Genomic DNA, 25,279 nt, shown 5'->3' on the forward strand with positions numbered 1-25,279 from the left:
TGTTCAGGGTACTAGCAGTAAGGAGGTTTGAAGGGGACCTAAAATACAGGGTTTGGATAGAAGAAGAAAAGAATTCCTCATTCGTACCAAATTTTTGTACAGTTTCCTCCTTTGCTTTTTCTGAAGACAACATTGTCTTGCCAAGTTAGCATCCCTCATAACGTGGGTGGCAGGCTTCATCATAAAGTGATAAAGAAGCAGTCCAATTTCAGTGCCTAGGGAAGTAAGATGCCATTAGCTGAATTTGCATTTCCTCAGGTCTTCAAGATGACTTCTGATTAGCCTGAGATATGAGTAAAGAGGAGGAAATATTTTAAATGTAAGACAATCCAAACTACGTTTAAAAGGTACTTTTAATTTTAAAAGGTACTGTGGACAGGGTTGCCAAATCTCCATGTTTGAAACCAATAATGCACTGAGGAGAAGAGAATGGTGTGCTTGCGTTTGTGCAGGAACTTGTAAGGAACGAGCAGATGGTGCTTACAGAAGATACTTTGGAACATCAGAAATGCAGGTTTTTCTTTACAGTTATCATGAAGGTTCTGCAAGTGAGCAGACATGCAGGTGTATAGCACCTTTAAGCTAAGAGTATTTCTCTTCTTCTACTCAGGAGCAATTGAAAAAGGACCAGGAGTAAAACGTTTGAGTTCCCTGGATGATAAGATCCCACCCAAGTCACCTCGTCCACGTCGGAATATCTGGTTGTCACGCAGCCAGTCGGATATCTTCTCCCGCAAGCCTTCCAGGAAGATAAATGTGCAGGACCCCTACTATACGCCAAACAAAGGGTTAGGCCGGAAAGTTAATCCCTTCAGTGCCCGGGAGGACCTCAAGGGGGGGAAGATCAAATTCTTTGACATGCCAAGCAAGTCTGTGATTTCCCTGGTGTTTGACTTACATTCTCCAGAGGCAGGTGGAGGCCTGAAAGCCAGCCAGTCCCAGTTCCGGCAGGCGTATAGCACAGACTGGCAAGAATTTTCCCATCTTCCTGGGAGGAGATGCAGGTCACTTCCACTCTCTCCTGAATTGCTGCACAAGGAATATGGCCTGTTTGGGGGACTGTCTTCAACTGTCAGCAGGTGTGACCCAATCCAGCTGGGTGCAGAGGTTCGGCAAAAACTCCTGAGTAGCAGTAAATATGGTGTGTCAGAGATTCCCCCCTTTCAAGCCAAACCTCACAGGTCAGAATTTCTTCCTTTGCCAGGACAAGAGGAGGATATGGACTGTTCAGATGGGCCAGTGGCCCAGGAGGAAAATGGGTTTTGCCCTGTTGAGAACACATGTGGAGATCCAGCACGTAATCAACCATTAGCGCTGGCCCAGCCTGAGCCGCTGTCTTACAAAGAACTCCCAGTTGAGAATTCAGTGAACTCTGCGGGACATGGCTCCTCACAAGTGTTTGCAGGTTGTCTCCCTTCTGAAGAGATGGAGGTGGAAGACAACCTACTGAAAAGTACTCCTCTAGAGTCTACAAAGCCTCTGTTCAGTGTTAGTCCTTCCACTGAGCTGAAGAGAGAGGCATGGCCCTTCAGGGAGCAGGATGGGGACAGTCCTGCCCCGTTGTCTCAGACCTCCTCCAACATCTCGGCAAGTGGCAGCACACAGTCAACTTGTGACATATGAAGAGAGGCCTCAAACTGAGCGTGTCCTTGAGGGAACTCTTGTTCCCAGTTGCTTAAACTGTTTTTCTATAGTGCTGGGCTTGCCGTTTGAAAGAGACTCAGCAGACAGTAGGAACCGGCTGTCAAGCAGATAGCTGCAGACAGTGTCTGGAGAGACTGATTATTTTAACTTTATTTCAAACTGTGCTTATTCCCTTCCCTGATTTGCATTAGGTGGGGGAACTGCTCCAGCCAGAATGGCCACGTGGGCCCCACAGTCCTTCTAAGAGGCAGCAGCCAGAGCAGGTGCTGCTTAAAGTTTTACCTGAATTCCAGCATGGAGCATTTCAAGGCCTTAAGCTTCATGTTGGGTAGAAAGAGTGACCTGTAGGTTTTCTTCTGACTGACCAGCTGCTCTAAACCACCGCGGATTTTGTGTTAACATTATGCAGCAACACACGTGAGTCGGAGCCTCTGTTTTAGACACAGGCACAGAGATAATTCAGAGCTATGCTGAGCACATAGGAATGTTCTGTGGTCCCAGAGCTGCTGTGAATGCTCTTGCAACATTAAAGCTCTTCTTTCAAAAGCAGCAAAACCAAAACCCCTCATGCTGGTTGCAATCTGCAGGCTGAGTCACATGATAAGTACTTTGCAATTAATGAGAATTTGTTCCCTGGTGTTCTATTTTCCCTTGGCATTTGGAAATGATGTGTTAACACATTAGTGTAGGGAAGCAGGATGCAGTAAGCACCGCTCTCCTCCTTGCACAGCTCTTCATGTACCTCAACCTGAATGTGGAGGAAGATTTGCCCTGGGCTCAAGAGGAGAGCGATATTCTAGGCATTGACAGTTCTGAACTTCTGGAGAAACTGCCAGTGAAAGTACCCGTTGTACTGAGCTTTTGGGGGGCGAGGGCTGTTCCCTCTTAGGAGCTGAATGAACATTGTGATCTGTTTCTGCAGAATAGTTAGTTAAATACAGTATCTACATCACAGGTGACTATTACACTAAGCTAAAAGGGTCACGTTCATCTCCCTCCCTGGTACGACATCCCACGTCACTGATATCACTGCAGTAATGATGGCTCTTTATTTAAAATCGGACTGCTTGGTAGAGGACAGGAATCCCCTGCTCAGGAAGTTGCCAAGCAGTGTCGCAGCCACACAAGTGCTCTTGGAGAGGATAGACGGTAGACTCACAGAAGGGCTTTGAATTTTCAAACTGAAGAAGATTAGTTTGTCCCAAATTAACTTTTTTTTTTCTTCTACAGAAAGAAGCTGTTACCTTCATTGGTGTCTGCTGTCACTGAATAGGATTATCTCCCCCCCCCCTCCACCAGCAGGTACATGTGAAAGCAGCAGTACATAAGCTTTAATGCTGCTTGCTGGAACCAGCATCAGAGATCCCTGTTCTGGGACGTGATGTACAGGAAAGCTTGTTCTGTGATTATGTTTGTGCAACATCCTCCCCTTTTCCAGTATCATAGGCCCACCAACATGGGATGTGTAATTTTTTTTTGTTTTTTTTTAACCTGTATTATCATTCCTAAGTGAGGTATGCATTGCATGCCTGCTGAACAGATGGTAATGCAGTGGAATCACCCAGGTAGCCTGTTACCCTTTCTTTCTGCTCTCTTATAAGGGTGGAAAATGTAAGCTAGTCTCTGATGGAAGCAAAACTATTTCTATTCTTTTCCCATCTCAAAGAAAGGATGAAGAAGAAAGCCTTAGTTCCTTCTTGGCCGAGATGTTTATCCTTTCCAGAGATGTAGGTAACTATTTCATGAGTGATAATGACGATGACTTCCTCTTGTGAAGTATGTGTTACCCTGAGTAGCAGTTACCCTTTGCAGTGGCTGCATAGAATTAAGTAAGAAACCCGGTGTCACTGAGTTTCTTAGCACAGTCCGTACCAGATCAGGCAGCTGTTAGGAGTCTGAAAGAGAAAATACCTATACTTACCAAGCTCACCCCTGTTGGCCCACACACTTCTCTGCCTCGTGAAGGTGTTGCTGATCTGTAGAGTGTCTTGTGTATCCTGTCTGCAGCGTGCGGAGCAGCCTGTATGGCTGGCGCTGCGTGTGTGCGATTTCCGTTGAGGACAGGGCAAGCAGAACTCAGCTGCCAGCTCGTTGCCTGCCTGGTGCCGGCCCCCCCACCCTCCTCCCCCCGCAGTCTTTTATACAATTGTAATCTTTTGGGAGGGAAACCATCAGCACCAGCTTCTGTTGTCACGAGATGCATTTAGGTGTGTGACTTCAGAAAAACAAGCAATAATAAGAAATAGTTTACTTCTGGATCACCAGGCAGCAAGGAGACTGTCCAGCACCCTACAGCTACCTGCAGCCCCCTCGGAGAGCACACGCACACCCCTCTGGCTGCTCTGTGGCTCCCACTCGTCCTGGTTGTCGGCACCGACACCGCATGGTGCAGCCTGATGCCCTCTCTGACTCTGACTGCAAAGCCTGTGCAGTCAGGCTTGGGGTACCTCTGTGGTACCCATCACAGTGACCTCATCTGTTTTCTTACACCACAGTCTCTTAAAATGTTCCCCTGTCCTGAACAGCTCTCTTACAAAGCAGCATGGCTAAAATTTCATTTTCTTAAATGTTCACTCTCAGCACAGCCAGCTGACGTGCATAGGGCACATGTATCAACTTTTCTAGCTCTTTGTATTGAGGTGGAGATATCAGAAGTGCCAAGGAATAGCAATTCAGGCCTTTCCCGGATTCTGGGTCTGCATGGGAAAAGAGGCATGGGTATGAAACTGGAGTAAAAGGCCACTTAAAAATAGCGAAGTGATTGCTAAACCCCAGTGTTTCCGAGGGTCTGGATGTAGTTGGCACTCAGTACATCTCATCCCTTTGGTTATGTAAAGCTGAATCTAGGTTGCACCTAGTAACTACTGCTAGGTTTTCTGCCTACCTGAGGGTGCTCCTCTACAGAGGGACATTTTCTGACAGCTGCTGGTGGACATGAATATGAACATGTGGTCAGCAAGCTCCTCGTTTTATGGTGATGTGACAAAGTTTTATTGTGATTGGATTTTATCATGATTTTTGACTTGCTTATGGGAGCGGTTCTTGCTCTTTTAAAACTTTCTATACATTGCTAGGTTTCCTGAAGAGAGAAAAGATATTTTTAATTCACTTTAAATCTCTCTATGTTGAATTCATTTAAAGGTCTGTTATAAGCTATTTTTCTTGTGGTTGCAGATTGATAAAATGCAACTAAGAGAATGCATGTAAACTGCTGCCCCTCAAAAGCAGTGCGGACAAGGGGCTATAGTAAACTTATACTTGTTGGAGAGGCATTGATGTATTATGTGTGACAGAATATTGGTATTTTTTTGCCAGTACAACTAAAGACACTTGAATAATTCCTGTTTGCACTTAATGCTATTGTTTATATTGCATGTCACTACATTTCTATGCAAAACAAATAACCTTTTTTTGGGAGGAGGGGCAGCCAGATATTTGATTAAGTATAAAGATCTTTGCGAGATGATCTATTTTCGTATTTATGAAGGAGTTTTACGTCTTAATATTTTGCAGTCTGTAAATAGCTCAACTTGTAATTAAAGGCTTAGGAAGAAGTTTGTAGCTTGTGTATAATAGTAAGTTAACACTGCCAGAAAAAAAATCTTTGCAAAACAACTTTTCTAATATTGCGGATATTTATGAATATGTAAAGAAAGCACGTCTTGTTTTTATGTTGATTGACCTTCTGACTTTTTTTTGAACTATAGAAATGGTGTATGTTTTATTGGAACTGCAATAAGAAGTAACCAAAGATGAATCCAGTTAAATATTTTCATAATTTTTTTCTTGGTCAGGTTTTGTAAACTTTCCCAACTTGCTTTCAAAATAAAAATGAAATCAAGGCCTGAGTCTTGTCATTAACAGACAACTCTAGGATGAAAAAGCTGGTTCAAATGCTTACTTAAGCTATGAATGACATTAATACCTGGCTTGAGATTGTATTTGCAATTGCTCCATGCTGAATTATAAACAAAGAAAACTCACCGTTAATCAGTGTTATTTCTCTCTGCTATCTTACTGAAGTGTTACACTACTCAATCCATGTTGGAGAGGTGCACTTCTCTCCCTCTTTTCCAACCTCACCCCACCTTCACAGCCCAACGTGCCACTAAGGAACAACAGGGGCAACTCCCACTGACAGCAATTTAATCAGTCAGAAGTTAAAAAAAAAAAAAAGCAAGAGTAAGAAACTTGTTCCCCTTCTGGTCAGTTCTTGATGGAATAAAGAACTTAAAACTGGAGGGGAATAAAAAGCTTAGTTAAGTGAGGAGTCCTCTAGCTCTATCCACTGGCCCAGGCCAGCTTCATCTTCTGGCTGTGAGCTTTGGAAGATTTAGAAAACAAGCTCTTTGCTATTTGAAGCGGCACCGATTTCCCGCTGAGGTACAGTTTATTATGGCAGTCTGGCAACCAGGGCCCTGCACCCATGTCCATGTTTTTTCCTTTCTTGAGCATCCAGACGTAAGCCATGATGTAGCCAGTCATGAATGCATCAAAGCCAGCTCTGTGTGTGCCCCCCTGGGAAGGGGGGCCATGGGTTTCCTTCTCCTTTTCTGTGGCACATGCTGCTTCAGTCTCAGGGATGTCTGGGTGATGGACTGAGCCCATCCCCGTGGGAACCTCTGGCTTCGCCTCCACTTGGTCACTGTCAGAGGCGTTCCCCTCGGCTGAAGGGCTCACAGCAGCTGCTGCCTGGGCAGCGGCTCCTTCGGTGCTCCCCACGTCCTTTTCCCATTGTGCACTGGTGTCTGAGCTGACCTCTGCTTCTGCATCCATGGAGTTTTCCTCCAGTGATTTGCCCTCACTGTTGCATGTGATCTCTTCCAGCTCTGTAGCAGCTACAGGTTCATAGCAGCTCTGTTTTCGTGGTGGTCCCTCCTCCCCATTCTGAACCTGCTCTGTTTCTCTCCCTGAGCCTTCCTGTTCAAACACCTTTGCGGGCTCTTCTGTATTCTTCCGACGCTTCCATTTTTGCTTCCGTTTCTTCCGCTTCTGTTCCCCAAGCTTGTCGTCCTCATCAATTATGAGGTCAATGTTATGAGACTGCAGACACTTCACCCCTTTTGGACACCAGCCATAGGCCTAGGGAGAGAGAGAGAGAGAAGCCTGTATCCACCAGCCTCCTGGTTACAGCAGCCTCTCACCGTAACAGTAACATGAAGCAGTGCCGATTATCCCCCGCTGCTGAGGGCGTGTGGGGCTACAGTGGGGGCACCGTGTCCAGTTACGGTCCCACAAGACACAAGAAAGGCTCCGACAAACGGCAGTGAGTGCAGCAGGGAGCTGTCAAGGTGCAGCACACGATGCATGAGGAGAGGCCAAGGAAGGCGGGTTTGTTCTACCTGGAGAGCACCAGTCAAGGGAACAGTCAAGGGAAACTGTGACTAGATACATAGAAAAGCATTTTTCACAGCAAATGGTCAAGCACTAGAACAGGGGCCTGGAGAGGTTTTGTAGTCTCTGTCCTCAGATGCTTTCAAAATTCACTGAACAAGCTCTGAGCAACATTGAGTTCATGGTTGGATGAGAAACTTCCAGAGATTTCCCCAACCTGTGTTGTTTTGTGACAGTAACATGCAACATCTGGAAGAGCTTTTCTCCCTGAAACCTCTGAAATCAGTTATGATCTGATCAGAAGGACTATGTTTACTGCAATAGCAGCACCAGGACTCGAAATGCTATGGATCACACTGTGCTACGGTGCCAGATGCTGCAGACAGGCAATGTTTTGGGTTTTTTTAAATATCTAATCAAGTTATGGGGAAGGGAAGAGGTGGCATTTCTTGCTCAGAAGACAAGCCAAACTAATTTAGATCTTAAAGACCTCCAAAGGCAGAAATGTGTACTGTAACTCACACCATCCTGCTATTTAGGGCTATATAATCTCCTTCTGAATCTCCATGTCTAACTTGTGGAATTCACTGCCTCCAGAGTGAACAGAACATCCTATTGCCCTTTCAGTCATGAAGCCACCTGAAGCCTGAAAAATCTTCCTTGTACTGTGAAGCAAGCAAGGGAAAGTTCCCAGGTGTTTTACTGCTTCCTGCTCTGGCTACATGTGGCTCTTTCCATGGAGCCAAGGAAGAAGCAGGGATTCATGTTACTTACCGAAAATTTCTCACAGACAGGCACCTTATTTCCCCGTCCCGTGTTGTGGCTTTCTTCTTCCAGAGAGCAGTGGCGGTAGTCGATATAACGGGACATGTTGGCAGGGTAGTGGCAGAACTCAATGGTGAGGTGCTGGCCATCGGAGTCCTTCAGCTTGCAGTTCTCTCGCTTGCTGGAACAAATAAGAGCAGAGTTACGCAGTTACCTCACTGAAGGTACCACAGTGTGTGTGCACCAGCTCTACGCTGCTCTCCACCAAGCCTCAACTCCACTGGTTTCCTTCTCTTGAGCTTTAGCCCCAGCTCAACAGCTGGCTGGAAAGAAACTCAGCCTCAGGAGAACAGCTTTAGTAAGTAGTTGCTTCCATGCCAATTTAAAGGTTGGTTTCTCTTATGCCAACATACAGGCAGGGACAACAGTGTCTCCAGTGTAGCTGTGGGAAAAGGAGACACATAGTTTGTCTTTAAATATTAAGGGCACTAAGATATATGTTGGTCTTCATAATGTCAATGATGAAGAAAAAAAGCCCCAGAATGATGTGTCATGTAGAGCACCCAGCAGTCACCACCCAGACAGGTCAAACCTGGGCAACAAAGACAAGGAAACGTCTTTCACCTTATGAGAAAAGAACTGTTTTGTCCCAGGAGCTGGCTAGAAGGGCCAAAACCTTTGGAAAAGCTCCAGTTAACTAGAATTGTGGGTTAAAGCATTTAAGAGGTCAGTTTAAAAAGTATTTTTCTCTTGTCAAAACAAAGCATTCTCATGTTTGAGAACAGCCATCTTGAATGTTTTCAGACCTGTCAAAGTGGCATTTCCTGATATAAAACAGTCACTAAAGATACCATTTTTCCTCTATGTGAAGTGTGACTTCAGTTTAATGGAGATTCAAGGGGCTGTATCGCTGCCAGGGGCTTGTTTAGATGGTGTGGGGAGTGCAGAATGAGGGGCCAGACTGATACATGAACTAAACGGACATGTCCTGGAACAAAAGCACAACCTTCACTTGGAAGGAAAGCAATGGGAGTGGTAACTGGCTGCACGCAGCATCATGTGCAGGATGCACAGCAGACCTGGTCAGCGTCAGGAAGCGCGGGGAGCACCCACCCTTTAACTGCACCATCCCTCACAAAAATGAGTTGTAACAGCAGACCCTGCAGGCACAGCCGTATTTTTGTTCGCTCTCTAGCTGAGTTTTAAGGGTGTCTCTTCCGTGTGTGTTCCTGTGGTGGCCCTGTGGCACTACCGGACCAGAGCCACGTAGCGAATCAATTAGTTTTCAGTTAGATCAGGTCACGGTGTGGTCAGTCCTCCACTGGCACATTTTGAAATTCTCTTCAGCAGTTGCCCACCAAACAGATAAGGTGTATTACAAAATGCACCCTTACGGACTCAGCACTTGTCCTGGAAATGTGAAAAGCACAGGGCGGAGTCACCTGAAAAGCACTTTTCTTCACTCACTGGGATAATACAAAGACCCCACCCCCTTGCCTGGAAAAACAAAACAACAAAATATCGCTGCTCCCTTTGCCTTTCCTCCTGTTAAGCTTTAAATACCAGAGTGCTGCTCACCACTTCTTGTAAGCATACTCCAGGTAGGATGCTACAAAGCGAGTCTCAAACTCTGAAGCATATTTGGTGTCGTATATTCCTGCTGGGAACATTTCTGAGAGGTCTGTGGTGAAGGTGCCGAGGCTGTCTGGGAGGTGAGCATAGAAGCACTGGTACAGGAAGACCAGATCGATCAGGCCGTTATGGAGAATGAGAGGTTTCTTCGCTCGTATCAGCTCCAGGAAAAAACCCCGAACGCTCTGGCTCTGGTTCTCATTACCCTGTAAGAAGAAGGATTACTCAACGAGCCTTAGCACCTTGACTTGCTGTCACCCTGGGAAGTCCTCAGTGCCTGCTGTAGCAGAATGCTGCCTACAGCTACAACCTGCTCTGACCAAAGAGAGGCCCAAATACTTGGAAAACCAACTGCAACAATCATCAGCCTGGATATAAAACAGCAGGGAGGTGAAAGGGATAACGCTGTAGTCAAGACCTCAGCGTGAGCCCACCTTCACTCAGCAGCTGTGCAAGGGAGATGCCAGGATCGGGGGAAGCCAGCAGCCTCCCCGGCAGCCTGGAGCAGAGCAAGCCGAGGTGTCTGAAGGAGAGCGGCTCGGTACCTTGTCGTTGCCCTTGTGGTAGGGAATCCCTTGGGAATACTGCTTGTTGAAGTCAAAGCCGTGCTGCACCAGGAACTGCACCGACTGAGGCTCGACAACGTAGTCCTCCATGCAGAGGAGCGTCAGGTTGTAGATCTGGCAGAGGTACGTGTTCTGGGGCTGCGGGAGGAGAGCGCGGGGCAGCACCGGGACGCCTGCCACGGGGAGCTGCCAGCCGGAATTCCCGGAGCGCAGGTGGGTTGAGTCCCGGTGCCCGCGGCTCCCTGGGGAGGCGGGGGCAGGAGCAGGCGGACACCTACCTTCTCGGGGAGCTGCCTGAAACAGGCGACGCCGAGGGACAGGACGGAGCGGCTCCGGGCCGCGCTGCAGACGGCCTTGTACCGCTCCTCGATGCACCTGGGCGGCAGGAGAGCGGCAGCTAACGGCCCGGCCCAGGCCCGCCCCACCGGCCGCCCCGGCAGAGCCAAGCCCGCGGCGGGAAAGGGCCGGGCAACCGGTACCGGAGGGACGCGCCCCACGGAGCCCCCCGGCCGAGCGACCCCCCAGCACCCACACCCCCCCCGGGGCACTCACGGGCTCAGCAGCGACTTCCTGGCGCCGAGGCCGCTCAGCTCCTGCGGGGAGACACCCGTCAGCCGCCCGGCCGCGCCGCCGCTCCCCGCCCCCGCCCGCCCCCCGCCTCACCGTGTCTACGGCGACGAAGGTGGCGGTGCGCAGCGCCAGCACCATGGAGGGCCACAGCTCCGTGAAGTTGTCGCTCTGCACGTCCACCACCGGCACCCGCCACCGCGCCATGGCCGCGCCCGCCCCGCCGCGGCTGCCCGCCGCCTGTCCGCTCCCGCCCATCGCCCCGCGCCGCCGGCCCGCACGGCGCCTCCGCCTCTTCCCGCCGCCAGCGGGTGCTGCCCTCCCTCTCCGAAACGCCTCGTCAGCCGAAATTTCCTTCCGAAGGAAACGGGCGTTTAGCTCAGGCAGCCCCGCGGGGTCCTTCCATGCGGCCGCTGGGGCCGCCGGGAGAAGGGGCGGTGTCGTTTCCTCCTCCCGAGCGCTAATTGGCTCCGGTGCGCCGGGAGGTCCCGCCCCCTCCTCCGGGAGGCGCGAGGGCGCGAGCCCGCCCCCTCCGCGCCCCGTTTCGATTGGCTCACGCGGGAAGGTGGGCGGGGCCGCCCGCTCTGATTTGTCCCCCCGCGTGGGCGGGGTCTGCGAGGGAAACGTTTTCCCGGGAAAGCCTCGTGTGGTGCCGTTCCCCGGGTCTTCCCAGGTCTCCCTGGATATGGGCCCGCTCCGGGCGGCCGCCGGGGGTCTCCGGCGCAGTGGCGGGAGGGCGGCTCCGCCAGCGGGACGGAGCCGGAAGGGCGCGTCGCTCCGCCGAGGTGCCCGGGGCCGGGGGGGAGCGCGGGGCGGCCTCTGGGGCGCGGGGCCGCCGGCCTGGGCAGTTACCGGCGCTCGCCCACCGGGCAGCGGCTCTGCCGGGCCCCCGCCTCTGGCCCCGCGGCCTTGCGCCGCCCCTCGCCGTGCGCTGATCCCGCGCTGCTCCCCGGCAGGGGCCCCCGCGCCGCCGCCTACCCGGCATCTCTTCAGCGACCCGGCGGAGATCGCGGCCCTGCGCGGGGACCTGCTGGGCTGGTACGACCGGTGCAAGCGGGACCTGCCCTGGCGGACGCTGGTGAGGGGGGCGGGGGCGCCAGCGGGAGCCGGGTCCCCCGCCTTGAGGGAGCGGTGCTGAGGTTACGCGGTGCCTTTCCCTGTGCCGTGTATCCCTGGCTGCGTGGGAGCGGGTGCTGGGAACGGGACCGTGCTGCTCCCCGCTCGTCCTGGCGGTTCCCTGGGCGCGGTCTGTGGCCAGTCTCCGGGTGTGAAGAGCGGAGAAGGGCGCGGGGTGAAGCCGCGCTGCTCCAACCCAGCCCCCGGCCCGGAGCGCATTTCTCCGGCAGACTTAGCCCGGTGGCCCTTGAAGCCTGTTCTGTTCCCACCCCTGCGGTACCCGCAGAGCGGGCGCTGTGCGGACCGGGTGTGCCACGTCCCTGCCAGGCGCTTCCATTAGAGCCCCCCACTCTGCGCTCGGCCTGGCGACAGGCGACTGGATGGGGACAGAGGTGCTGGGGGTGGGCGTCAGCTTTACAGCAGCGTCCGTCTGAATGGCGCTGGGAAGCGTGTGGCCCTTCTGGGGGATTGACAGCTGTCTGTAGCCGCTTCCCATGCGAAGGGGCTCAGGTCTGCGACAGCTCCTCCGGTGGGATTTTGACCCTCTAAGGTCCACTCTCACTGTGGGATGCTTCACCAGGGAGAAGGTGCTTGGGCCGTTGGTTAAGCTGAGCTCAGAACTTCGGAGCGCTTGGGGGAAGTGGCTTCTTGCGGATTCCATGCAGTGTTCAAAACACACCATAAACAATTTTATTTTATATGCGGGTTCTCTCTGCGGTGAGATCCTGTGTCACCTTGTTCCCTCACGCTCCATCTCCTTCCCCTTCAGGCAGCAGCTGAGCTGGATACTGACAGACGGGCGTACGCAGGTGAGGAGCGGGGGCTGCACCTTGGTGTGCGTGGGGTGCCCAGCTGCCTGTCACCCCCCGGCACGGGTGGGGAACACAGCCTTGTGAGGAGACGTGGCTTCAGTTGCCGTCCTTGGAAGAGGTGGCGTGGAGTGGCCCCAAGAGCCACTGGCCCCCTTTGCAAGGCGCTGGGAAGTTGGAGAGCCCACTTGGGGCCTGAGGGAGCTCCTGTGGGGTGTGGGGAAGGTGAGGGGTGGGAAGGGGACCTGTGGGTTGGACACTAGTGCAGTGCATGGAGCCGGTGCTAACGTGGCCATGGCATGTGGTGGTGGTACTTCTGCCCTGATCCCTGCCTTGCTCCCCGCAGTGTGGGTATCGGAGGTCATGCTCCAGCAGACACAGGTGGCTACAGTGATTGACTACTACAACCGCTGGATGCAGGTGACTGTTCCTGACAGCGTCCTGTGCTCGTGTCCCCTTTTGGCAGCCTTGCCGGCTGCCTGTGGCAGATGCCCAGACACAGAGCACAGTTCTGCTTGCCCCTGACTTGTCCCCTTCCCTCCGCACCGCAGAAGTGGCCGACGCTGCAGGCTCTGGCGCAGGCGTCCCTGGAGGTGAGCATTGCTGGGATCGGGTGCTCTCCCTGCCCTCGTGGCTCTTCATCTGACCCTGCACCATGTCTCTTGGCGCAGGAGGTGAACGAGCTGTGGGCTGGACTTGGCTACTACTCAAGAGGGAAGCGTCTGCAGGAGGCAGCAAAGAAGGTGCCCTGGTGCTGGGGTGTGGGGGGGCATTTCCAAAGCCCCCTGCGGCCCGTGGGTTGGTGCTGGCTCACCTCCACCCTGCCTCACTGGGGCTGTGCGCTGCTGGCACAAAGCTATAGAGTCTGCGATCTTACCTTGCTGTGGGTAAAATGGGTTGCAGACATGCACCCTGGCTTCTCCCTTGACCTCGGCCCCCCTCTCTGCCAGGTGGTGTTCGAGCTGGCCGGCCAGATGCCCAGGACAGCTGAGGACCTGCAGAAGCTGCTGCCAGGAGTGGGCCGATACACAGCAGGAGCCATCGCGTCCATCTCGTACAGGCAGGTGAGAGCTGGGCATCAGCAGATGTGTCTCCTCTCCCTGCCACCCAGCCCCGCTCCCAGCAGATCCTGCTGCTGGTTCTCAGGCCAGAGGCTCCCCAGGGCTGTGCTTGGCTCCGGCTCCCCTGCTTGGCAGCGAATCTTGTCCACCAGCCAGCTTGGCCTGTGGGTCAGCCCTGTGTGTCCCCTCTCCGTCCTGGGAGCACCCCAGCTCCTCGCCTTGCTGGGAGCGTGGGTGTCTCCCGGCACAGTAACCCCAGCTCCTCGTCCCAGGCTACCGGCATTGTGGATGGGAACGTGATCCGGGTCCTGTGCCGCCTCCGGTGCATCGGTGCTGACTCCAGCAGCCCGGCCGTCATCGACCAGCTCTGGTAAGGGGAGCGCTCCATCCCCACTCCACGCTGTGGCGATTGTGGCTCTTTGTGTTGGTGGCCGAGGGCAGGATCACTCGGGAGCCTTTGGGAGCTGAGCCTGTGAAGGGGGAGAGGCGTGGGGTGCAGGAGCTCTTGGGAAGCTGGTGCTGCTGGGAGTGGTGGCGAAAGCAGCAGGGTTGCCTGTGCCTACCTAGGAGCATCCCCCCTCACAGGCAGGAGGCAGGCAAAGGTCCTGGGGCCCTCTCCCCACAGAGTCCTGTGCCACTCACTGCTGTTTCTCCCAGGGACATGGCCAATGCCCTGGTAGACAGGAGCCGCCCGGGGGATTTTAACCAAGCCCTGATGGAGCTGGGGGCGACTGTGTGTGTGCCCAAGGCCCCGCTGTGCGGGGAGTGTCCCGTGAAGCAGCACTGCCAAGCACGGCGCAGGGTAAGTATGATCCCAAAATCTGGCCCTGAGGGGTTGCCATGTGTGAGGACAAGGTGGGCTGGTGGATGAGCCTGTCCTCATGCCCGTGGCTCCCTTGCAGGTGGAGAAGGAGCTGGCCTTCGCTTCTCAGCAGCTGTTTGGAAAACCCACCCCAGTGCCTGATGTTGAGGACTGTGGTTAGTGCGCAGGGAGAACCTTGTTGTAGCTCTGGGTCTGGCCCCTGTGGCATCTGTTACATCTGTGTTTGCAGGTGTTGGGGGCTGTCCCCTGTGCCCCCCAGCCACGGAGCCATGGGACAGCAGCCTGGGGGTGACCAACTTCCCCCGGAAAGCAGCAAAGAAGCAGCCACGGGTGGCACGAACCGCCTCGTGTGTGCTGGAGCGGAGGGGCTGCCACGGGGCCCCAGAGTACCTCATTGTGCAAAGACCCAGCTCAGGTAATGGGGCTGGGCAGCAGCGGGGGGGAAGGCATCGCATGGCCCCTTCCCACCTGTACGAGGGACAGAGCAGCCTGGAAGAGGGATGTCCTAGCAATGCACTTGCTGCTGGGGCGGGGAAAAGAGCTCCCTCGGGCTCAGTGTTTCCAGATGCCCCCCTTGCCAGCTCACATCCCTGTCGTGCCCCCTCCCCAGGTCTCCTGGCCGGGCTCTGGGAGTTCCCAAGTCTCCCGCTGGCTCAGGGTCTGCAGGAGGAGGAGGAGAGGCAGGCGCTGGCAGATCACCTCCAGGCCTGGATGGGGCAGCCCGTGGTGGCCAAAGGCCTGCAGCTCATTGGAGAGGTGAGCCTGGAGCCAGAGAGATGCAGTGTGAGCCCTCTGCTCAGCTGTGGGGGGAAGAGGGTCCCCCTTCTCTGCTGTTGCCCTGCCCCAGTCCTCAGAGCCCTGGCAGACTCTGTGCGTTTGTGGGGCAGCTGAGCCATGCCTCCCCTGCCGCCTGCGAGCTGCTGTTTTCATATGTCTTTCCATCCCCTCACAGGTGGTCCATATCTTCTCTCACATCCACCAGACGTATGTGGTCTACTCCTTGCCCCTGGATGGGGATGTGACCCTGGACCCTGCCTCGTCCTCGTCCCGCTGGGTGACAGAGGAGGAGTTTTATGCCTCTGCTGTGTCCACAGCCATGAAGAAGGTACTGGGATCACCTGAACCTTTCCTTCCTTAGTCTTCTTGGTTTCCTGGGAGAGCTTCTGGCATCCACTCCCCAACCTCTGTGGGCTCTCCCAGCTCCAGCACCCAGCTGCTTTTCAGTTCTGGGCTCTCTTGTGCTTCCTTCAGGTGCTGAAAGCATGTGAGAAGCAGCACAGGAAGGAGAGCAGCCCTGGCAAGGTGAGCATTGCTGGAGGGTGCGCGGGACCCCGGGAGCTGCTCCCTGTGGCTGTGGGCCAGCCTCTGGTGTGTGGTGCTGGAGCCCCCCTGGGGTTTGGGGTCAGGCTGAGGAGCATCCCCAGCTTGCAGCAGGGCAATGTCTGGGGGATTTGCCTAGCTGGGATTGCCCCTGGGTGTCCCCAGTACTAGGGGCCCTTTGCCCCAGAGAGGATCCCTGGAGGCTGTGGGGGGCCCTGGGGTTTGGTTTAGCCCTGCTGCGTGTCTCCTGCAGGGCTCCAAACGGAAGCGGGGGGCAAAAACGCAGGGAGCAAGCAGCACCGGTGGTGGGACGCAGCTCTCCCTCTACACCTTCCTCCGGGTACCGACTGCCCCATGATGGCACCTTCCACATACAGGGCTCTGGTGGTCTCGTGCTGTGGTGAGTCCTGCCTTGTGTGGGCGTTGTGTCCCCCTTACTGCTGCGAGCCCAGTACACAGCCCTGGACTGGTCTCCCACTCCTTGCAGAGTCCAGTGGCTCCCCTGTGGGTTGCACCTTGATGTGGCCCTGGATGTGACCTGGAGCCAGGCTTGACCTCCTGGCCTGGCTGGAGCTCTCCTGGGCTTATTCAGCCCTGTACAGCCACGGCTGGCGCTGCGGGCTCACCGCAGCAGGGGTTTCTCTCCAGCAGCTGCAAGGCTGTGGCCACATTGTTCCCGCAGTCCTGTCCCCACCTGCAGCCCCGTCTGCCAGACAGTAATTGTGGATGCTGCTGTACCCTTCCTGGCCTCCCACAGTCCTTTTTATACACTCTGTTTTTACTGAACTTGAGCTACAGGCTTTGTAATAATAAATCTTAAGTGTGTGTGGTTTTTGAAGTCGCTTTGTGCCACTGTTGCGCTGTGCTGAGCTGGGGGTGTTGGGCAGCATGTGGTCAAATGTAGAGATCCTGCCAGCCATCCTTGCATCTGGGCTGGGGGCAGCAGGACGGGAGCTGCTTGGCTGAGCACTAACTGGTGACCCCAAACAACGCCAAGTAAGGCACACAGAGCCCCTCTCCTCTGCGAGGAGGCATCAGCCCCCAGGGGCTGCACAGCTTCCACCTGCAGGCTGCTCCTCTGGGGCCAAGCAACACCCACCCACCCCCCAGCCCCGGGGTTTTTATGTAGGGTTTTCTTCCCCCCTTTTTACTTTTTCTGTCAGGCTGTTCCTCGCTATGTTCACGCTGTGGCTTTCCCTGTGCTGCACAGTAGCAGCCTTGCAAAGGCAGAAGCCTGGGGGCTGGCAGGGCGAGGGGCTGGGCTGGGGGTGTGGGGAGGGGGCAAGTGCCCTCAGTTTAGGGACTGCAGGACTGGGGCCAGCCTGCCTTGAGGGGCAGAAAGGGCCCCTTCATCCCTGCCTGGCACGTGGCACATCTTAAATGGGAGGAGAAGAGGAAAAAGCAGGGTTTGCAAGTTAATTCTTTAATTGAGAGGAGCAAGAGGCCGTCAGTTGCCCTGCGCAGGGTCTGGCCATGTTCTGGGTCGTAACTCTTGACAGCTGGCCATGTCCAGGGCCCCTGCATTAACCACTCCCCTCTGGCAGCCCCTCATCCCCCAACAACTGGGGCTGGTGGTGTGCCAGCAGTGTTCCTGGCTATGCTGCAGGCACAAGTCTCATTAAATTAAGATGAAATTAAGGCAGAAAGCTCTTAACTGGAGGTTGAATAAATAACTGGGAACCCAGGGAGGGGGAGAAATCACTCTCCATCCTGAGGGATGTTCAGAGCCCTGCTGGACTTGGCCCTGAGCAACTTGTTCCCACGCTGAGTTGGCTCTGGGTTGACCTGGAGACCTCCCTTCGTCCCTGCCCACCTGGGCCATGCTGCAGGCACCTACTGGTATCTCTACAGCAGCGTACCACCCCAGAGTTGGACCGAAGAGGATGGGGAGCTGAGGGACGATTGCAGTGTTGCCACTACTGCTGCTGGTCCATATAGACCTGCACAGCTTTCCACAGTGCCCGTATATTGCCTTCCCCAAAGCCTGGGGCTCCCCGCCGGTCAATGAGCTCCAGGAAGAAGGTCTCCTCAGAGAAGATGGGATGGGTGAAGATCTGCATCAAATACTCCTGGGAAGGGCTCTCTGTGGCATCGGTGCCCGTCTGGCCCTTGTCCCTGGGTGCTGTGGTGTCCAGCAGGATGCCGAGCTCTGCCAGTGTGCATGGGTCCTGCCCAGCCCCCTGGATCTCCTCCACTTTGCCCCCCTGGCTGTAATAGCTGGTGGGGGGTGTGAAGAACCGCGCACCCCGCTGCTGCAAAGCCCTGGTCGTGGCGATAATATCAGTGGTGCGGAGGCCGACATGCTGGATCCCAGCCCCGCCGTGCTGCTCTAGGAAGGTGTCGACTTGGTTGGTGCCATCCTCAGAGAGGGACTCGGCGAGGACAAGCTTGCAGCCGTGTGCTGAGGCACCCTGGGCGCTCTGCAGCGCGAGGAGCAGCATGCCCATCCCCTGCCCCCCGAGCACATACCCCTCCGCCGGCCTCTCCTGTGGGTTCAGCAAGAAGCGGCGGAAGCCAAAGCAGTGCCGGTACCAGTCCAGGGCCGCCCGTGCGCCGCCCCGCGGGCAGACGTACGTGATGTGGTCAAAGTGGGTGATCTCAATCCCGTCCCTCGTGGCCAAGGGGGCTCCTTGGATGGGCTGGAAGCCAGGCAGGAAGGGTCCCTGGTAGCGGGATCGGTCCAGAAGGGTATGGCTGACATTGCCCACGATGGAGCTGACCACCCCGTAGGTGACAGAGCCGCTGTCATCCCTTAGCTCCGTGGGGGGCACCGGCAGGGAGCATCCCCAGCTTTGCAGCTGCTTGCAGAGCCCTGGCACGTCGTCCACCTCGAAGCAGACGTTGGAGGCCGTGCCCAAGGTGGGCCGGGGGTCCACATCGTAGAGGAAATCATGGGAGGAGGCGCCGGCAGGCCCCGGTGCCAAGCGCTCATTGACGAGGAAGACGGCAGATCCCCGTCGCAAGGCCAGCTGCCGGACCCGCGCTGTCTCCCGCACGGCCACCGGCTGGAAGCAAAAGGTGTTCCACAAGTCCTGGGCCCAGCCCTGCCTGTAGGGCACGTGGAGGGAGATGAAGCAGGGGCGGCTCAGCAAGGCTGCCATGGCTGGGCAGGCTGCGGGGAGGACGCACGGGGTCAGGGGGGCCATGCTGGCCGTGGGAAGGAGCCGTTCCCCCACCTTGCACAGAGCACAAGTGCGTTTCCAGGTGTAGACGCACCCCCGTGTCCGTTCACACCCCTTAAACGTGTGCATTCTAAATAAAGGGGTCTCACAAGGCAGTATGCTCTGTGCAAGGGCACCCACCAGCCACCCAAGGATGCTGAGCTGTCCCACCACCCCTGCGCTACGCTGGCCTGCCCCATGCCCGCGCTGGGGGTCACGGGGGAAAAGCCCTCAGCTGGGGCTGCAGCCCAGCGGGTCCCCTCTGGAGCCATGTCCCTCAAGGGCACCGCAGGGGGTTAGCGGGGAGTCCTGCTGCGTGTGTGAGCAGCGGGATGGGGACAAGGGTTGTGGCGGGGCGGGAACGTCCTGTACCTGCAACCAGGAACATGGAGGTTGGACTGGTAAACATGAAGCAACACACCGGTTACTACGGCTAAAAGGCTCCTGTGCTGCCCCAGTGCTTGTCAGGGGTGTCCCACAAATGGCGGGGGGTGCGGTGGGGTCACAACCTTGTACCAAGGGTGGTGTGGAGCTACCAGCCCCCCCGCTGGGGGCAGTGACCTTGCCCTAGGGCCGCAGAGGGTGAAATCGAGGGGGGGAGGACGACACTGCGGGAAAAGTGACCCCCCCTCACCCCCAACACCCCCTACACCGAAGGGGGCAGAAGATCTGCCCAGAAGCCCACCCGGCATCACCTCTCAACATCCCACCCAGGCTTCCCGCCCCTCCCCCCCCCACCCGTGCACGCACCGGCCGCTCTGGCCAGACCCCACAGCGGTGCACTGGGGGGACAGGGGACACCCCCCACCCCCCGGCTTCAGTGCTCCCTCCCGCTCCCCCCCCCCCTCCCCGCAATGGCCGTTCGCTGAGCGCTGCCCCCGGGGCGCTGCGGCTCGGGCCCGGCGGTGGGACCCCCCCCTCCGCTCCCCCAGCCGGGGAGCGGGCCCCGCGCGCAGCCTCCCCCGCTGAGCACGTGCCCGGGGCCGGCGCTCCCTCCCGCCCCCCCCCGCCGCGCCCCCCGCCCCCGCGGGCCTGCAGGGCCCCGGCCGCCCCGGGCCGCGGCTCACCGGGGTCAGGGCTGCGGGCGAAGGGGATGCCGGGGCAGGGGCCGGCCCCCGAGGCGGTGCAGTTCGCTCCTCCCCGGGCGGAGGGAGCGACAGCGGCAGGCTGCGGAGCGCCCTGCCCGGCCGTGGGGCAGCCGCCCCGGCGGGGGATCGGTGGGTGCCCCGGGCACGGACGGGGCCTGGGGCCGTGCTGGGCGCTGCGGGCCCCGCGAGCTGCGGCGGCGCCGGAGGAGCCGGGCTGCGGCCGCCGGCGTGGGGACGGGCACAGGGGGGCGGCGAGCTGGTCCCCGGGGAGCGGGGCTGGGATGGCTGGCGGCGGCGAGCCCGCAGCCCGGCAGGGCAGGGCAGGCCTGCAGCGGGGTACGCGCCCCTGCTCGGTGCAGGGAGCCCGGCGGGGACCTGGGGGGAGCATCTTGCGGACGGGGGGGGGGTGACAGCTCTGCGGAGGGTCCCGCCTCGGTCGAGGGGTGGATCGGCTCCAGGCTGACCCCACGCAGCTGCGCCAGCTCACCCATGCCCACCCGTGGCCCTATGTCCTTGCTGACATCCCTGAGCCCCTCCAGCCCCCCCGCAGCGAGGCCCTCTCTCCCTGCTGCTTGTGGCTGATGGACACCTGCCCCCCCCCCCCCCCCCGCCATGTCTGGGACTGTCGCTGCCCCCGTTGTGTCCGTATCTGCTGCCCTTCCCTGCCTTATCATGTTTTTGTACAGAGCCCAGCTACGATAAACTGCTCAAATATTTGCGGAGATGTCCGTGTGTAGCCAGAGCGGTGAGCTCCTCCGGTTCGGCGGGGGGGCGGAATCCACCGGCGCTGTGATTTCCCAAGGGATGTGATTTCCCAAGGGAGCAACGGCTCCCCGCACCGCCGCAGCCCCCCCGGCGTGGGGCCAGGCAGGAGGCATGAGACCGGCTGCTGGGGGCTTGCTGGGGGGCCAAGCACGGCCGGGGGTGACTGTGACGCTGTGCAGCAGGGTGGCGAGGCCTTCGGGGTGGCACCCCGCGGGGCAGGGAGCTCCAGCACCCCAGGGGTGTGGGGCAGGCACCCATCTTTTTGGCGGCGAGGTGGCAGAGGCTGTGCTGGCAGCTCCCCTGGGACCTTGCGCACGGATGGCACTGTTCGATGTCACCCCGCGGTCCTGCAACCCTTTGGGGCAAGCAGTGCCCTTGGCAATCCCCCCAGCCCTCCTGTGCCCGCGGGGTGGTCTCGAGTGGCTGTGCCTGTGTTTTCCCCGCGGCACTGCCTGGCACCCTCTGCGCCAGCCCAGCACCAGGCACGGCTTTGTCCCAGCAAGGCTCGGGCTGGGCTGTGGCAGCAGGACCCCGAAGCTGCATGGCACCAAGGGGGACAGTGCCTGCCTTGTTGCTGTCCCCCAAGGCAGGCAGCGGTGGCTGGGGCACTGGTCCTGCTCCAGCCAAGGCTCTTCTCCTCCCTCCTGGGCGGGGAGAGTGGACAGGAGATAAAAGGGAGACCAGGGCCAGCTGGGCATTGCCGAGAGCTGCTGGGGCCAGGAGCGAGGTCTGGCTGGAGGACGGCAGTGAGAAGTGCGGTATTGAGGGCTCGTTCTCGCGGGGGAGAGGGCTGGGGATTGGGGGTGCATCCACCCTGACCAGACCCCGCAACCCCCTGCTCCCTCCCCATCTCCCCAAATCGTGCCCCCAGCCCCATGTCCTCCCACTGCCCATTAAACATGCTGGGTGCTGGAGGGTTGGGGTATATCTTGGGGTGGGCAGGGTTAGGGGACTGTGGGAGGAAGGGGCTTTGGGCAGACACTGGGGGCAGGGGGTTTAAAGGCTCTGTGCACCCCCAGAGTATCAAGGACTCTCAAGGTCACCTGAAAGTGAAACCATCTCTGTCCCAGAGACTCCCTGCTGGTGCCTGGAGGTGACGGGGGTTGCATCCCTGTCTGCCTCTGGGGCAAAGGCAGACCTCCGGCTGGGGCTGGGTTTGGGTTTTGGGGTCAAGGAGGTAGAGAAGGTGGGGCAGGACCTTCATCCCTTGAGCTGTGGAGCCGGTGCCTCGGTGCTGGGGGACACATGGGCAGCCGGCTCTGGCAGCAGGTGCCCACAAAAGCCAGCGGTGCGGGTGCTGTGCTTGTTGGGAGCCGGGCACTCCAATCCCCTCACCTCATCCCCCTTTCCTTGCTCCCCCAGCTGGGGGGGCCCGGCTCCTGGTGCTGTGCTGGGACCAGTATGAACCGCCCACCAGTATTTGTCTGCCCCGGAGGGGGGTGCGGGGAGGCGGTTGGGGTGGGTTGGGAGGACCCCATCAGGCCGAGTCCTGGGGCAGAGTGGAGACACATCCCCCTTTCCCCCCTGCCAGGGCCGGGGGTCCGGGATGGCGCTGCTGGTGCTGGCCCTGGCCGCCTGGCTGGGGCTGGCCTCAGCCTCCGAGGGGGAAACCAACAGCAGCCGGCTCTGCCAGGAGGCACCGGCATGGAGCATCAACGGCTCGAGCCCCATGGCAGGGGTGGCGGGGCGGGTGACGGTGGTGGCCCTGCTGAAGGCCAGCTGACACTTCTGCCTGCAGCAGGCCCACAGGTGAGCCCTCCTTTCCCTACCCCAAACCCAGCCCTGCCATGCTGGGGGGCAGCACGGCAGCCCCCACCGCGGCACCTCCCTCCTGGCACCTCCTTCCCCGCAGACTCGGGGGCCTGCGAGAGAGGCTGGCCCGGCAGGGCACGGTCGATGTCCGCTACATGATCATCAACGAGAAGGCGCCGCTCTCCCACGCCATGTTCGGGGAGCTGGAGCGCCAGGCCCCCCCAGGCGTGCCCGTCTTCCAGCCAGAGCCGGAGGACCCCGATGTCTGGCAGGTCCTGGGGGGTGACAAGGACGACTTCCTCATCTACGACCGGTGAGTGTTCCCCGTCTCGGCTGAGGCTTTCCTGGCAGGGTTAAGGAGTGTTTGGTGGGCTTCCAAAAGCTTCCCCCATGGACCCCAGACCCCCAGCCTCGAGCCGGGCCATGGCTTCCCCCCGCAGGTGCGGCCGCCTGGCTTTCCACATCCAGCTGCCCTACAGCTTCCTCCACTTCCCCTACGTGGAGTCGGCTATCCGCTTCACCCACAGCAAGGACTTCTGTGGCAACTGCTCCCTCTACCCCAACACCACCCAGCAGGTAAGGCACAGGGGTGCTCGCTGGAGCCAGACTCCCTTCTCTTCTCTGGTATTTCACATCAGGAAAAACAACCTTACCTTCCCATCAGGGACAGGCTCTGCCTTGGCAGCTGCGCTCAGCCATGGTTGAGAGGGAAGGTGATGAAAGGTCTGGAATAAGGGCACTCGAATAGGTCAGAGCTTTCAGACTGAGAAAGAACTGACTAAAGGGGTCACAGCCCAGGTCTGGAAAAGCTAACTAGGGTCACTGGCTGTTCTGACCAGAAGTGGAAAGCTCAGAGCAAGGACATAGTTCCAGGCTCAGCAGGCAATTAGTCACTTCCCAGGAGAAAAATCCATCTAGAAATATTAAATGCCAGGTCCCTTCCGTGGCCTAGGAATTCCCTGGACCACAGACAGCTTGAGATGAGGGATGTAGGTACAGAGGCATGTGTTCTATGTGCTCCAGCCTCTCCTGTCCTCCCTGCACCCTGGGTCAGGGCTGGAGAGGCTTTGCTCTGACCCACGCAGCTTTCTGTACGACGGATGGTGGTTTGCTTTTGTCCCAGCTCACGGCGGGGCTCCCTGTGCATTCACATACCGCACCAGCCCTTGTGTTACTTTTTTCAGGGTAACAGTACTATGGAGGTCCCTGTAACCCTGAGCCCCCTTCCTGAACAAGAAGGGAAGAAGTCGGAGACCCTCATCCACCATCACAATCCCCTCCATCCTCACCACCACCATGAAGTTGGCAGCGAGAAAGCCACAGACCCGAGTGGGGTCCATGAGCCTGCCCCCCATGCTCACCACCACCATGGGGACCATGGCCAGCCCTATCACGAGGGGAAGAAGCAGCAGAAGGAGGGAAATGAGCGCTAAGCCAGGCTGGGCAGCCTCGCAGAACCCAGTAGTGTGCACACCACGCCAGCTCGCTTCCCAGGGGCATGAGAGGACTTGCTCTGGGCCACTGGTCACCAGCAGCATTGGTATAACAACCCACTCCAGCACCCTCCGTGTGGGTCGTACTCCCGCACTGCGGCCAGCAATGAAAATCCCCCTCAGACTCCCCGACGTGCTGCATTTTCAGCCCCAGGGCTTGGTTCTGAGCCTTTCTCTGCCACTGCCTGCCTTTCCGTGCTCAATGAAGCCCGCCGTGCAAACCGGAGTCCCCGGTCACTGCTGGCTGACACCGCACGGAGCAGCGGGGCAGGGGTGGAGGGGCCAGAACCGGGATGGGAGCAGCACTGTCCATCCTGGCACCCATGGGAGTCCTGGCCGGGGAGCGAGGGGGGGAGCAGTGTGCCCCGCAGGAGGTGATCTCCGGGGATGGGGGCACTAGGAGCTGTGGGAGGTGGCAGCTCCCCATGGTCTAAACCCTGTACCCCCACAGCTGTCACATCCCGGCGACTTGCGCACGGGTATGTGCAGTGGTGATGGGTGGCCGCAAGATGGTGGCCTTGTCCCCTCTTGGAGACCGGGGGGCTGTACCCAGGGCCTGCAGCCCTGGGAAGACAGCAGGGGTGAGGATGCTGGGGTCCCTCCTGGGGGAGAAGCGAGATCGGGGGGCGATGCTATCCAGAGTACAAATAAAAGCCCTGCGAAGTGACCCCTGCTCAGCCTGGCCTCTGGTGCGCCCCTGCCCCAAGGAGGGTGGGAGGCTGCCCCCGCACTGGGGTGGCGGGGACTGGGCTGGGCACTGACCCGACGAAGCAGCAGCTGGCGGTGATTTGTCATCCCCTGTGCAGACACCTGGAGGCAAAGGGGTTGAAGACCGAAGAGACCCCATCTCTTCATACCTTCTGGTTACCTCCTGAACCCGGGGCTTGGTCCTCCCCAGGGCAGGGCATTACCCCTGTGCTGACAGGAGGGAGTTTGGCTTGGCACCTTCATCTCTGGCTTGTAGGTGTGATGTTGGGGTGCCTGCCCTGAGCTGCTGCTGCGGGGCCAAAAGTTCCCACATGCAGTCCAATGTCATCTTGGGCATCTTGTCCCCCATGCCGCGACCGGTCCCCGCTGCAAGCATCTCATGGGGCTCCCCAGCCCTCAAACAGTTGGATGTTGTATCCCTGGCAGGCAGTCACGCCTGCCTGCACCCTGGGCCACCACCTGTCTCAGCCCCATAGCCCTTCGCTCCAGCTCTGTCCATCATCCTGCACAGCCCCATTCAATGCCTCCCTTGGACCCTCCACCTTATCTCCAGGCCCCACAGCCTGACTGGGAAGCAAAGAGATGTTTTTTCTGTTCAGCGTTATGTGGTGCCCTGTGTGGTGCGTGTCCTGCTGATGATGCTCTGAGCTGAGTTTCTGCCCCCCTCCGCCCTGT

At 57.8% G+C, this 25,279-nt stretch overlaps 5 protein-coding genes across 11 annotated transcripts in view; 3 read left to right on the forward strand and 2 right to left on the reverse strand.

Annotated features, from left to right (window-relative positions):
• Positions 1 to 5,487, forward strand: part of TESK2 (testis associated actin remodelling kinase 2) — an 84,345-nt gene extending 78,858 nt beyond the window's left edge. For both annotated transcript variants that reach the window (XM_056355245.1, XM_056355244.1), the window contains one exon: positions 611 to 5,487. In XM_056355245.1, the coding sequence (XP_056211220.1) occupies positions 611 to 1,623 (1,013 nt within the window). In that variant the 3' untranslated portion in view covers positions 1,624 to 5,487. The remainder of the gene's footprint in view (positions 1 to 610) is intronic.
• LOC130156659 (selenoprotein Pb-like) overlaps positions 1 to 24,568 on the forward strand; it is a 38,816-nt gene extending 14,248 nt beyond the window's left edge. The window contains exons 1-5 of one of the 3 annotated variants that reach the window (XM_056355253.1): positions 21,323 to 21,409; positions 22,183 to 22,400; positions 22,504 to 22,716; positions 22,844 to 22,979; positions 23,588 to 24,568. In XM_056355253.1, coding sequence (XP_056211228.1) covers positions 22,198 to 22,400; positions 22,504 to 22,716; positions 22,844 to 22,979; positions 23,588 to 23,836 — 801 coding nt within the window. In that variant the 5' untranslated portion in view covers positions 21,323 to 21,409; positions 22,183 to 22,197 and the 3' untranslated portion in view covers positions 23,837 to 24,568. Of the gene's footprint in view, positions 1 to 21,322; positions 21,410 to 22,182; positions 22,401 to 22,503; positions 22,717 to 22,843; positions 22,980 to 23,587 lie in introns of those variants that run through there. The other 2 variants (XM_056355254.1, XM_056355255.1) reach the window with 2 other exon arrangements.
• TOE1 (target of EGR1, exonuclease) lies at positions 5,412 to 10,923 on the reverse strand. Its single transcript, XM_056355246.1, has 7 exons — positions 10,605 to 10,923; positions 10,494 to 10,534; positions 10,220 to 10,316; positions 9,921 to 10,079; positions 9,322 to 9,581; positions 7,753 to 7,924; positions 5,412 to 6,726 (listed from the first exon to the last, which is right to left on the reverse strand). The coding sequence occupies exons 1-7, from the start codon at positions 10,764 to 10,766 to the stop codon at positions 5,926 to 5,928; spliced, it is 1,692 nt and encodes a 563-aa protein (XP_056211221.1). The 5' UTR covers positions 10,767 to 10,923; the 3' UTR covers positions 5,412 to 5,925.
• On the forward strand, positions 11,120 to 16,475 carry MUTYH (mutY DNA glycosylase). Of its 4 annotated transcripts, XM_056355248.1 has the most exons (16): positions 11,120 to 11,293; positions 11,465 to 11,586; positions 12,394 to 12,433; positions 12,780 to 12,853; positions 12,985 to 13,026; positions 13,105 to 13,176; positions 13,384 to 13,497; positions 13,767 to 13,864; positions 14,152 to 14,296; positions 14,397 to 14,472; positions 14,547 to 14,732; positions 14,928 to 15,073; positions 15,270 to 15,422; positions 15,569 to 15,619; positions 15,891 to 16,037; positions 16,125 to 16,475. In XM_056355248.1, exons 1-15 carry the CDS (start codon positions 11,194 to 11,196, stop codon positions 15,993 to 15,995), a joined length of 1,524 nt encoding a protein of 507 aa, XP_056211223.1. In that variant the 5' UTR covers positions 11,120 to 11,193; the 3' UTR covers positions 15,996 to 16,037; positions 16,125 to 16,475. The 4 variants fall into 4 exon arrangements, with proteins under 4 accessions (XP_056211223.1, XP_056211222.1, XP_056211224.1 ...); XM_056355247.1 differs by having other exon boundaries at positions 15,891 to 16,475; XM_056355250.1 differs by having other exon boundaries at positions 11,121 to 11,293; positions 11,465 to 11,546; positions 15,891 to 16,475.
• Positions 17,055 to 19,965, reverse strand: HPDL (4-hydroxyphenylpyruvate dioxygenase like). The gene is made up of 2 exons (XM_056355252.1): positions 19,866 to 19,965; positions 17,055 to 18,749 (listed from the first exon to the last, which is right to left on the reverse strand). Exon 2 carries the CDS (start codon positions 18,736 to 18,738, stop codon positions 17,554 to 17,556), a length of 1,185 nt encoding a protein of 394 aa, XP_056211227.1. The 5' UTR covers positions 18,739 to 18,749; positions 19,866 to 19,965; the 3' UTR covers positions 17,055 to 17,553.
• Positions 24,569 to 25,279: the final 711 nt, after the last annotated feature.

Source organism: Falco biarmicus, chromosome 11 (assembly GCF_023638135.1).
Source record: "Falco biarmicus isolate bFalBia1 chromosome 11, bFalBia1.pri, whole genome shotgun sequence".
NCBI classification, from domain to species: domain Eukaryota; kingdom Metazoa; phylum Chordata; class Aves; order Falconiformes; family Falconidae; genus Falco; species Falco biarmicus.

Coding starts and splice junctions, on each gene's coding strand:
- HPDL (XM_056355252.1), bottom strand. CDS start 18,738: ATGGCAGCCTTGCTGAGCCGCCCCTGCTTCATCTCCCTCCACGTGCCC.
- MUTYH (XM_056355247.1), top strand. CDS start 11,194: ATGGGCCCGCTCCGGGCGGCCGCCGGGGGTCTCCGGCGCAGTGGCGGG. Junction 13,027..13,104: donor TGGCGCAGGCGTCCCTGGAG/GTGAGCATTGCT, acceptor CTCTTGGCGCAG/GAGGTGAACGAGCTGTGGGC. Junction 15,074..15,269: donor GCCTGCAGCTCATTGGAGAG/GTGAGCCTGGAG, acceptor ATCCCCTCACAG/GTGGTCCATATCTTCTCTCA.
- TOE1 (XM_056355246.1), bottom strand. CDS start 10,766: ATGGGCGGGAGCGGACAGGCGGCGGGCAGCCGCGGCGGGGCGGGCGCG. Junction 10,080..10,219: donor TCAGGCAGCTCCCCGAGAAG/GTAGGTGTCCGC, acceptor CTCCTCCCGCAG/CCCCAGAACACGTACCTCTG. Junction 6,727..7,752: donor CTGTCTGTGAGAAATTTTCG/GTAAGTAACATG, acceptor CTCTCTCCCTAG/GCCTATGGCTGGTGTCCAAA.